Source organism: Sphaeramia orbicularis, chromosome 7, assembly GCF_902148855.1.
Source record: "Sphaeramia orbicularis chromosome 7, fSphaOr1.1, whole genome shotgun sequence".
Classification (NCBI taxonomy): Eukaryota; Metazoa; Chordata; class Actinopteri; order Kurtiformes; family Apogonidae; genus Sphaeramia; species Sphaeramia orbicularis.
The window spans coordinates 8,114,274-8,127,280 of record NC_043963.1 but is presented as its reverse complement, the minus strand read 5'-3'; the positions used below and the strand labels follow the sequence as shown (position 1 = coordinate 8,127,280).

At 35.9% G+C, this 13,007-nt stretch overlaps 1 protein-coding gene across 2 annotated transcripts in view; it reads left to right on the top strand.

The window, feature by feature from the left end:
* Nucleotides 1–820: 820 nt before the first annotated feature.
* bcap31 (B cell receptor associated protein 31) overlaps nt 821–13,007 on the top strand; it is a 54,384-nt gene continuing 42,197 nt past the window's right edge. The window contains exons 1-4 of one of the 2 annotated variants that reach the window (XM_030139687.1): nt 821–968; nt 3,154–3,253; nt 9,858–9,958; nt 10,033–10,177. In XM_030139687.1, the coding sequence (XP_029995547.1) occupies nt 3,162–3,253; nt 9,858–9,958; nt 10,033–10,177 (338 nt within the window). In that variant the 5' untranslated portion in view covers nt 821–968; nt 3,154–3,161. Of the gene's footprint in view, nt 969–3,149; nt 3,254–9,857; nt 9,959–10,032; nt 10,178–13,007 lie in introns of both variants that reach the window. The other variant, XM_030139688.1, reaches the window with a different exon arrangement.

The window sequence follows — 13,007 nt, the reverse complement described above, 5'->3', positions numbered from 1 at the left end:
AAAAAAGGATCAGTATTGCATGATAGCGGGTGCAATTTTAAGATACAAAAGCTGAATAAATGATCTCAAGACCTAATATACCGATTCTAATGTTTTATTTGTTGCATATTGATTGATTCATTGATTGATTTCGAACATGAATGTCAAACAGAAGAAAATAAATAAACAAAACACTTAAACATAAGACATACAATACATATTCGAAAAGGAGTGAGAAGAAGTACAGCTTATAAACTCCCACCCCTTCTCCTTATATAATTAATAACAATAATAACCTTCCTCGTCTAATCATATCTATACACTATGCCATAATTTGACTGATACTTACTAGTAAATAGGTTTCTGGCTTTATATTATTATGAACAAATATAATATGATTTACGTAAACACATAATACAATACATAATACAAAGCACATTAATGTTGATGCCGCTTCATAAAATTCACTAACTATAATATTAATACCATGAACATGCTCTGTGCGTCTATTCTGTTGCTGTGATTCATAGAAAATAAAGAATTAATGGTGATGTTTTCATGGATTTATGAATTGAAAAATGACATTACATTTTGATATATCCACCTATAAATGTTTCCTCCTGCTGATTGTTGACAGAAGACAGTTATCATGAAGGATTATTTATTTAATTCATCACAATATCACAAAACTGTCCAAATATTGCCGAATTCCCCCTACATTACAAACATGTTACATCATTATGTCTCCACTCTTACAGCAGGTCCAGCCGTACGCACGTTTTCCCGCGTAACCCCACCCACCTGACTTACGTGTCCAATCATATGTCGCGATGAGCTGGCATTTACCACCGGAAGTAGGAAGTGTTTATAGCAGGAAGCTAAGCTAACAAACAAACCACCAAAACTTAGGCAACCCAAACCCTGTAGAGGCTTCAGACTCTGGAGGAGCCGCCGGTGTGATTTTTTTCTGTTTTTGCAGGGTTTCTCAGGTGAGTATTATTTATCCTCACTTTAAAATACTACATTTTATGTTTTATGACGGGATGCTGAGGTTAACTGTCAACACGCTAACAGCGGAGTTAGCTTGACGCTCCTGCTTAACACCAGCTGTCAGAAAAGTTCTTAATTAAGACGACGTGATTTGTGTTTTTGATGAGATATCTGACATATGAATTGTTCAAGCTGCTATGTAGACGGAATCTGTACGATTTTAGTTGAAACCTAATTCAGTAAATAGTCGGAGAAGCTAAACAAGTTGGCATCAAGTTGAACAAGTTTAGCCTTTTACATTCCAGTAAGTAGACGGTACCGACACGTTTTCTTGTCATATTGATGTTGTTTTACGTTGGCTGCGGAGCTTTAATAGCAGGAGCCTGCAGATAGAAACGGTTTTACAGCAGCTTGAGTTTACCTATCATTAAGTAGCGTAGAGTTTAGTATTAATCTTAATCATATTGATATAAAGCTTGTTTCTTGGTGTCCGGGCTGCCACACCCCCTTTAGCCTTTAGACTGATCAGCTGAGTCATACACTGACCCTAACACATCACATTTGTTAATCTAATCTACTGGCTGAGAGGAACTTGGCCTCACTGTTGTTTTTTCAGCAAGGTTTTGAATATTACATCATTTGTGATATCCTGTTGGTGAAGCATGTTTTGGATGCAGTAAAGCAATATAAGGTGGGATGGTAATAATGAGATAAGTAAAAGAGAACCATCAAAGAATTGTACAGATCATTTAAGTGATAACGCAGACATTGCTGTAAAGTTATGGATCTAAAGCAGCTACGTGTTCCTTTCATGACAGATAATAAATCACCTTAAAGGTATTTAAGAAAGGGAGTGTTTCCAGAATAAAGACATCTTGCAGGTCATCTCATGTCTATGGTGCTTAAATGCAAAAAAAACACTTTAACCTAGAGTTGAGTGATGAAGCCAAATATGCAACTTATTAAAAAAATCATATCGGTCAATACCAATGGTGAACACAGTGAATGTTAAATAGTTACTTGACGTGTTTTGAAGGTAAAAAGTAAGGTTTAGTTTTGTTTCTGACTGAAATCTGATGGTGTTTGTGGCTTTAAAATCTGCGTTGTGACCATAACGCTTTATTCTAGTGATGAAATGTTTGTTTAGTATCAAAGCACACAAGTACATTTACAGTAAAATAACAATAAAGCATTGAAAAGCTTGTATTTTAACCAAGGACATGAGAAATACACCCTAAAGAAAAAAGAGAAATCCATGTAAATCTTTCTATTTAAATAGGAAATAATCAAATAACCATGCTTTGAGTTTGCCCGTTAACATTTAGAAGAACTTGAGGACTAGATCTAATGCTATAGTTGCTGTAGGCGGGATAAGAGGCTAGAAGTATTTTCAAGTGCCTTTTACTTAAAACCCCCTTTGGCAGTATATAGCAACATATGCAATTTTCTGCTCTGAGTTGAGAACAACCACTCTACAGATTGTTGTAAAATACAGTGGTGAGGATGTGAGCTGGCATTTGTCACAAAGAGTTGTCCGGTTTATTAAGTAAGGATGAAGTCACATGGCCATAATCTAATATAGACACAAAGGACCACTGCACAGTTCTGTGTTGCCTTCAAAAGAAATGATTGAAGCAAAAACACACATATGGTCTGGTTTTTTTTTTTTTTTGTTTGTTTTTTTCTCCAAAATTTTTTTTCCAGGTTTTTCAATTGTCAATTTTTCACGAATCAATAAACCTAAATTTTTTTTTGTAAGAGGCGAGTGTTTCTCTTTATTGAAACAATGACACTGAACTAAAATAGAGATGGAGCGACTGAAGGCCACATAGTTATTTCCAACAGTGAGACCTGCAGTGGTTTAAAAGCATCCTGTAAAAATACGCTTTGACAGTTTGTTTCATAGATGGTGCATCTGAATGTAATTGTATCATCTGCATATAAATACAAGTCAACTGAATTCAGTGCATTACTTACTCATTTACTCACTCATCATTATAGGATAGAGAATAAAACATGGCTGAAATAGACCCTTGTGGAACACTGTTGGTTTAACAAGCATATTTAAAAGCCATAAATGTTGACTAATCAGTTTACATCAACCAGAAACGCATGACTGATCAGGTAAAACACTTAAACTGGTTTTAGTTTGATGAACTGAATCTGCTGTGTGTTTGTTCTCAGGAGTCAGGATGAGTCTGCAGTGGACGGCCGTGGCCACCTTCCTCTACGCTGAGGTTTTCCTTGTTCTGCTTCTCTGCATCCCGTTCATCTCACCCAAGAGGTCAGCACACAAGTGTTCTACACAAATGCTCATCTGCTAAACCTTCAGTAACACATAAAGACCTAGTGTTACTTTTGTGGTAGTTCCCAAATGAAGTTTTTCTCTCTATTTATTTTTTAAAGTGGTTTATCACGATTTATTATAATATCGTCCACTGTATTTTGCCTTTTTTTCCAATGAAAATCATGCATTTTCCTGTATTTTATTCACTGATCATTTAGATGTTCATAAAAGCTCAGATTAAAGTTAAGGGTTGTAATATCAGAAAGAGGGAAAACTGAGGAAAAAAGTAACTTTTTCAACAAAATCTATCATTAACTGAACATAAACAAAGTGTCTCCATCCACTGTCATTGATCCAACTCCATGGGTTTTACTGGTGAATCAATGTTGGAGAAGATGACAGTGTTTTCACTTTGACTACGGAGCCTCTGAACGTCCAAATGGGTCATATCTGATGACCATGAAAAGAGGACAAACTGCATTTTATAACAACTAATTACATGTATTGATAGGATTAGTGAATCAACAGGTATTAAACAGTTTAAATCAGTAGATCCTGTTGGTCCCCGATGGCTGTTTGGGTCTTTAAGGGTTAAAAGCCAGAAGAAAAGTCCTCATAAGACACTTACGGCAACACCCTGTAATCAGTTCAGGCTAATGTGGAGTGTACATTAATAGGTTGATACCCAAAGCTTTGATGCATTCTCAGATACTATATGTTCTGACACATTTTATTTAGATTACATGTAGAAAAAACAAAACAAAACTGAAACATTAAGTATGGATTAATAATAATTATGTGCTTTGTTCGGTCCTGCTCATAGGATGTAGTCTGATGGAATAAGTCTTTGATTACTTCAGTTTTCATCCTCCTCTCTTTCAGTGTCTGTGTGTTTACCTTTTTTCAATGTCCTCTTTGTCACAGCTCACTTTCCCTTATGCAAATATTCCATTAAAACAAGTTCTCATTGACAGTATTTTGCTAGAACCCTGTTGTGTGCTTAAGCTCCTCCCAAATGTTTGTTTTAAAGAATTACAAACTTGACAAAGAACCAGGGCTATAGTGTCTATAAAAAGCATCAAGATAATTTTTTTGTTTTTTTTTTTTACTTTTGAGAATTTACAATACAAATTTAATGTCTATTTCCAGGGCAAATGTGGAGATAATTCTTAATATGGAAAATGGCCAGTGACACTGAATTTATTTTGTTTTTACTGATGAGAAAAAAAAACTTAAGGCCTGTTAACTGCATCCATATGCATTTGCTTTGTCTAATTTATTCACTATTAAAATGTGTGTGTTTTCAATAACATGCATGAAACAAAGGTGTTATTCATCAAACATATAGTCCTGTGCTAAAGTCTTATTCCATCTTTGTTGTTTTTGCAGGGTTGAAATTAACAGGCATATTTATTTCTCATTCTCTTTTCTTCAGATACAATAAGAAAATACAGGAAATATGTGCACAGCCTTACAAGACACACAACAAAATTTAACTAAATGTGTTGTAACAAGAAGCAGCATGAACAGTTGGAAACATCTGACATATATTGAATGAAACCTGGTATAAAACATCAGACAATTAAAGCCATAAAACTTATATTGTCTGAACAAAAGGGTTAAAAAAGTGTTAAATACAAAGGGAGGTAAATCTAAAGACGACCACTTTCAGTTTATAGAATCTGTTTTATCCTGAACTAGTTTTTCCTGCCGTTCATACTTCATTTATCAGATTGGATCTAAATACAGAGACAAATGCATTTGTGTGGACATTAGAACTTTAATAAACCAACAAACAGAATGTTAAACCAGGACTTTTACACGGAACTGTATGCTTCTTCAAATAAAAAATAAAAGCATCTCTCTGATTATCAGAATCATTCATTTAGGCACAAATTTGCTATTCACATGAGTTATAGATGAGACCTGCTGTGAATTGGGTCGTGACGGTGTTTTTACTTTCCTAAAAAGTAGGTCCTAATAAAATGTGTATGAAACTGCTGTAGAAAGAAGGGAATTGAGTAAATGCATGAACAGTAATGAAACTAAAACAAAAGTAAGATCTGAACAACAGTAGCTAAAATGTAGGGTTTTCTAAAACAAATGTAACATCTGCAATAATTCTACTTCTTCATGTCATCAGTCATAACCCATCGACTACCACAAGGATGTCAAACTCATTTTAGTTCAGGTTCCACATTCAGCCCAGTTTGATCTCCAGTGGGTCAGACCAGTAAAATAATAACATAACAACCTACAAATACATCACAACTCCAAATTTATTTATTTTTTTGTACAAAGTAACATTAAATAATGACAATATTTACATTTGCAAACAATCCAAACAAAAAAGATGTGACTATCCTGTGAATAACTGAAATTTCTTTAGCAAAAACTGCAATTTTAACAATATTATACCTCAACTTACCATTTATACATGTGCAAGGATCAGATCTACAAAGGGACAAAACATTTAGTAACAGGCAGAATATTGTTACTATTGTACTTAATTTTGTTTAGACTTTTCAGGTTCATATCTGTTCAGGTTAGTCACATTTCATTCTTGAAGAATAGTTTGTTACTGTAAGTATTTTCATGTTTTTGCAATAAAACAAAGAGAAAAATGTGGAGTTATTTATATGTTATGTTATAATTTTACTTGAGCTCATATTGGTCTGTATATCTTCAGTGTAATTTTTTCACTTCACAAATTCATCCTGCGGGCTGGATTGGAACCTTTGACAGGCCATTTTTGGCCCACGGGCCACATATTTGACACCCCTGGTCCATCAGATATTCTTTTACCCCCACCCCCTTTTGTATTTTTTTGATTGCAGCAGCATCTGTTCCCATGTTGAAATTAAACATGTCCAGTGAGTCTTGCAGATGGCGACATGACAATGCTGTGTGCTCATCAACATGACTTTGCAGGGGCGTCTTAATTAGATCCTGCAGAGTCGTCTGTCCATGTCTGTGCTGATGGAAGACACTGCAGCCCAGTAGACACACAACTCCAAAACTCATAAACATGTAGCAGGCTGACGCTAAATGTAAACACAGGAGCCCAGAATGTTTCACTGTCAAAACAGTTCAGGGAACGCCCTCCTTATAACACGTCTAAGTTTTTAATTCATTGATTTATGAAGCAAAAACAGTAATTGCAAAAAATGTGAACATACACAAACCAGGTTCCAGTTTTTACCCCGCCCCCCGAAGGGGAAGCAAGGGGTATTGTTTTTGGTTTGGTTTGTTTCTTTGTTTAACACTAACAACAAAACCTTTGAATTAATTCATACCAAATTGGGTTTATAGATTACCAGTGACCCAGAATAGATGTCATTACATTTTGGGAAAAGTAGGTCAAAGTTCAAATTTGTTATAAATTTGTAAAATCTTTTTTTCTCTCTTAGTTACACAAAATGGCTGAAATTTCACATGTCTTTAAAAACATAATTTTTGTTTCAATTTACTTCAAACTTGGCACATGTGTAGAGGCAATTGGTATGCTGACATCAGCACACGCATGGACGTGATGACATCAGCTGGATCGATGCCAAAATAAGATACAATACGTGCGAGGGGCGGGGTTTGTTGTGTCTGGAACCAGTTGTTTATTTCAGGGTTTGTACGGGTGCTTGAAATCCTTGAAAATGCTTGGATTTCAATATTGTGTTTTCAAGGTCTGAAAAGTGTTTGAATATGAGTTTAAGTGCTTGAAAGTGCTTGCAATTATAACTCTATGATGTGATTTATTTTTAATATTAGCTGTCAGGTTAGATGTCAAGCCAAAGCTACTTAAAGATAGGTGATACATTTTTTGAAAAATAAAACTTTAAGTAAAAAAATAAAATAAAATAATAGGTGGTCTCAGGTCGACTCCAGGTATATCTTTAAACGTTTTCTCCGATGTAACTACTTGTCAGATTTATTTCAAATTTTTTATGTAGCTTCCTTGGGACAATGTCAGCGAAGTTTGTTCACGGTTTTGAGATATCTGGAGATACCAATATAGTTCCTACTGATCACTGATAGAAGTGTATATATGGACTTTAATTGAACTAGTTGAGTTCTGCTCCAGTGAAAGTACCACCCACTTCTGTTGGGAGATTGATCTCCTGCATCCAGACCACAGGACTGGAACATAGAACAGAACCTGACAACCTCACAAATTCAACTGGTTATTGATTCTTCATCGAACAGGACGCTGACCTTTTTAATTCTTGCGCTATAGCAGTGCCCTTTCTAAGACACATTTGTTGCATTGGGAGACAAATAAAGAAACCTTGAATCTTGTTAGAGAAAAAAACAGAAAAAAACTGGACCAGACGCACCAGGATGACTTAAATAGAACGTCTACTTTTTCTGTTGATGCTGCTGTAACATTAGAGCTGGTCTGTATCTGTTTCATGTTTGGATGAATCATTTCTTTCTTAAACATTAATCCTGCTGCTTTAAGACTCTTCCACGCACTATGTACTTCAGATAAGTGTAAAACCACATGTAGGAGCCTTTAAAGCATCATGTAGATGTCATTATCCAACAGCTGAGAGGTCCATTAGTTTAACAGAGTATTTGTTGTGTTTCCAAACAGAGCAGCTCTCTGTGAATGTCATCAGATTCAGACTCATCAGACCTCCTGACTGAAAACTGATTAACTGATCACTCTGTGTTTTTTATCAGCTCAGACTGAACTGATCACAAAATAGGATGAAGAAATAACGTGCAATTATAAAAAGTCATATTGTTAAAAACTTTCAGACTACTATGCTACTACTACAACTATATAGATTCTGTTGGGTTTCTGTAAATTGACTTAGAGTCTGGTTTTGACCAACTCTATATATAAAATGTCAAGAGATAACTTTTTTTTGTGATCTGGCGCTATATAAATAAAATTTTGATTGATTGAGTGATTTAATTGGTTTTCCCCTGTAAGTCGCTTTGGAAAAAAGCGTCTGCCAAATGCGTAAACATAAACATAAACATACTATTGTGACAATTCAATCAAGGCAAGTCTCCTTAAAGTCACATTTTGCAGTTTGATTTGAAGCTTGTCATCCTTGTATCAGGCATAAACTGAAGTTTGAATTCCCAGATGTGTGAACGTACAACTGGAATGTATTTAAGTACTTTTACTGCTGTCTGTACTTCGAAAACAAATTAGAGGTTGCTGTTACTCACATGAACTTTCCTGCAGTTTTACACTATACTGTAATACTGTTTCATATTTCAGCTTTAATTCTCATTATTTATTTTGTATTCGGCACATGATGACTTATTTAATGTATCTTTCCAAAAAAAATTACCCCCTGGGCTTCTTCCAAGTCCCCCTTGTGGTATGCGTACCCCACTTAGGGAACCCCTACTGCATATTAATCTGTCATCAGGATATAAAGGATGAGCTCATACATTAATGCAGCATAAAAAATCTACCCAAAAACATCATATATAAAGTTTAGCTGATACTCCATATATGATTTATAGTTGTGGTCTCATGGCACTTATTTTCTGTTCCGTTTCCACTGAGCCACTAGATGGAGTTGAGTCGTTTCTGCTGGTAGACTTCATCAGGTTGAAAGACAAATGTGGTTTAACTTCAACATGTGTCTGAAGTGTTTCCCAAACCCTGGAGATTCACTGTTAAAATGAAAATCTGTTAGACCCAAATCTACAACAGGCTTCAGCTATAAATAATGAGACTGAATATTTTTGAACCGTTTTTATGCCATCTTATGATTTTTTTAGTTCCTCTCATCAGTAAAACAATATACACTTAACATACTTTAGAAATGACTGCTGCTTCTTGTTGAAGTTGGTGCTGGCTAATAAACTGTTTTTCATCACTGTAGCATTAGCCTATAAATGCAACACTGGGTTATTGAATTGTATGGTATGATGGTTTTAAATGATATATATTTTTTATTATACTTCAGTGTTGTGGAAGAGCCCAACTGGGGACTGGAATTGAGAATTAGCACTAACTATAAACTCTATATGTATCACATCGGCCCTGTCAAATAAATAAATAAATAAAAACTGCTTTGCAAAAGACTACATTGCAGTTATTATCAATACAAGAAAAAACTAAATAGATGCACTATTTGTAAAAAATTTCACAGAGGCCAAATTAATTGTGTTTAATGGATAAAATGAATGACTGAGCTACTATAAAGTAGTAAAAAGTCTCTTGTATCATTTGATGCCAAATTTCAATATATAAAGAGTAAATTTCATGAGTGTCTATACAGACACAAACAGCTTTTTAAATGTTTTTATTTGGGCAACCTCACATAGTTTTTAAATATGTTTCTGCGTTGTTTAATAAAACTATTGAATATATAAAATGCACATGAACTGAAAAATAAAACTAAAGATTTGTAGCCTAATATGTAATATAATTATTTTTGTTCAAATGTAGACTTGGTATCAAATGTTTTGTTTATTACCTGGTGCTGAAGTTAAGATAATAATAAAATAATAAAAATAATAAAACCAAGGTCTGTTCAGGTTTAAGTGAAATAGTGAAACTAAAATCTCAGCTGTGGTTCACGACCACGTCTTGTGAAACAGGTGTTCTAACGTGTTCCCATTGGTTCTCCAGGTGGAATAAGATCTTTAAGTCCCGTCTCATGCAGACCATCGCCCTCTACGGAAACACTTCGTTCATGGTGGCCATCGCCATCCTCGTCTTCCTCCTCATCGGTACGTTTATGTCTCCGTCGCCTTTTGTGAAACCAGATGTGACCCTCACGTTAACGTTTCTTCCGTGTTCGCAGATGCGTTTCGTGAGGTGAGGAAGTACGGCGTTCCTGAGAAGGTGGACCTGGCCAACAACCCGACGGCCATCGAACACATCCACATGAAGCTGTTCAGAGCTCAGAGGAACCAGTACATCGCCGGCTTCGCTCTGCTGCTCTGCCTGTAAGAAAACAACACACACACACAACTCTGGATGGAATTAGAAGGACTACAGACCTGAGATATCAACAGTCAACACATGAGATGTTTTACAAATGTAATTAATGAAATAAATTATACTGAAATTAAGGAGAAAAGAGCACAATGTTTCTCAAAAACAAGTAGCGAGGAAAGAAGTTTTAAGAACAGACTCAGTCTAGTTGAATGGCTTTTCTGTTGAATTTCTACAGATGATGATGATGGTGATGATAATAATAGAACAGGACTTTATTGTCAAAGGAAAAATGAAAATCTGTTTAGCAGCTCTGTTTCTCTTTAGCAGCAGTTAAAGTGCAATAAAGACTATTTACTAATTGTTCCAAAAAGTACTGACCATATACAAAACTACAAGAAATGCTAAAATATACAATAAGTCAACTCAGATAGATAGATAGATAGATAGATAGATAGATAATATAGGCTATATACAAGGTGAAATGGAAAACAGTATTATTTGTGATGTAGTATTATTCCATTAATCCATTATTTCATTAATCCGTCCAGAGCTGACTGTTACATTTTGTCATATTTATGTATTTTTGGTCAAGGAACAGACTGGCAAAAATGGCAAGTTGATAGGACCAATATTTTGGAAGGTATTAGTGATTTTGGAATACAATAGCCTTACAATCACGCTGCTATGGCCAGAACGCTTTGGTGGTGACTGCTGGACAAATGCAGTACACCATTAGGGCTGCACGATATTGGGGAAAAAACTGATATTGCAATTTTTTTTTTTTTAATCCTGCGATATATATTGCATATGAAAAAATGCTCAGGAGGATATAATAGCTGTGTGGTGCCGACATAAATGGTCAAACAAATGAGTTGTTTCCTCTAATTGTGGCAAAAGGTGTAAGACACTACCGACACAGAACATTTGTTTCAGTATCATCCTTGTAGCTGAAGTAATTCCAGATAACTGACATTGCTTTTCTTCTTGGCACAAGTCGTCATTTTTGGTGATTTTCTCTTGTTCGTTGCTCATTTTTCAATGTTGTTACCAGTGACTCACTCCATGTGCAGGGGTGTGGTCTGCTTCGGCACACTGATTAAGAACGATTGTGATTGGTGGATTGCTGCGCCCAGGTTGAAATTGTCTGAGAACACGATGAGTTCATTTGCCTCCTACTTTGCAGGACCTGTGATGTGACTATTGCGCACATGTGCATTGCGACGATGACGCTCAAATGATATATTGTGTAGCTCTATACACCATGCACTAATAACACAACAAGGTTATAATAGTTTTGGATTTTTCATTATAGTTTAGTTTTATTTAGTTTTGACTTTTTTTTTTTTTCTCTAATTCAGTTAGTTTTAATTAGTTTTTAGTGTAGGTTTGCTAGTTTTTATTGTCGTTTTTTCTGAATGCTTAGTTTTAGTTTAGTTTTAGTATTAGTTTCAGTTTTTTCATATATTTTATCTTCCTCGCCATCCTATTCAAAGAAATCAGTGAGGTTACCCTGGACACTTTATTTGGAGGTCAGGTTAGGGCGGCTCTGACTGAGCAGAGACACAAACATATGTATAGTACCATGTATAAATTCCCTATAGCAGGTTGGAGGGGGTAATGTAGGTGGGGGTGTGATCTATACACAACGTCATTTATGTGAAAACGAAAATGGAACTTCCCATACTTTCAACGTTGGCCTCCCGAATTCTATACCGCTGTTTTCACGTTCTATCCTATATCAACATTGACAAAGACGAAAACTAAGGGAATTTTACACATAATTTTTATACGTTTTAGTTAGTGTTTTGAGCACATAATACAATTTCAGTTACCATTTTTTTCTTTTAATTATAGCTTTTATTTATTCCAGTTAACGAAAAAATTTTTTCAATTCTAGTTTTTGTCATTTCATTAGTTTTCGTTAACGATAATAACCTTGATACACAACTGCAGGGGTGACCAACCCTGGTCCTGGAGAGCTGCTATCCTGCATGTTTTAGATGTATCCCTAATGATAAGCCTATCATCAAGCTCTGCAGAAGCCTGAGAACGACCGTCAGGTGTTCTGGAAGAGGGAAACATCTAAAACAGGGGTGTCCAATCCTGGTCCTGGAGAGCTACTATCCTGCATGTTTTAGATGTTTCCCTCTTCCAACACACCTGACGGTCGTTCTCAGGCGTCTGCAGAGCTTGATGATAGGCTTATCATTTGAATCGGGTGTGTTGGAAGAGGGAAGCATCTAAGACATGCAGGATAGTAGCTCTCCAGGACCAGGGTTGGTCACTCCTGCACAACAGCATAGAAACTACACATCTAGAACCTGTGGATCCCCACGGGTCAATGCACTAGTTTTATAATAATGTTGGTGTAAAATGACACAGAAATGCAGAGTTTGTTGTCAAATGCAACAACAAAAAGCCACCACACACAAACCCTTGAAACTTGGTTTGGTTCTAACTCCTGCTTTTTAGAACGGGGCTGTTAGTTGTGAGTCAGATTGTGAATCTACCTCAAAGGATACTCGGGATGTTTTGCTCAGATCAACCGTAATTCATAAGGTTTTATATATTTGGGGTTTCCCATTTATGAACTCCCCCTGTAGCTCTGAGTTAACAGCGACAGACAGATCTAAATACAGAGGAATTCCTCCAGTCGGATGGAAAGAATGAGCAGCTGTGTGTGTGTGTGTGTGTGTCTGTGTGTGTGTTTCCATTGACAAATGTATGGTGTAAATCCTGGAGTCCGCCTCCTGATTGGACGGAGCACAGAGGTGTGAATCTGTCTCGGCTCCTGATTAGCCATCGGGGTCAAACGCCGGTCTGATCGTCTCATTGGTT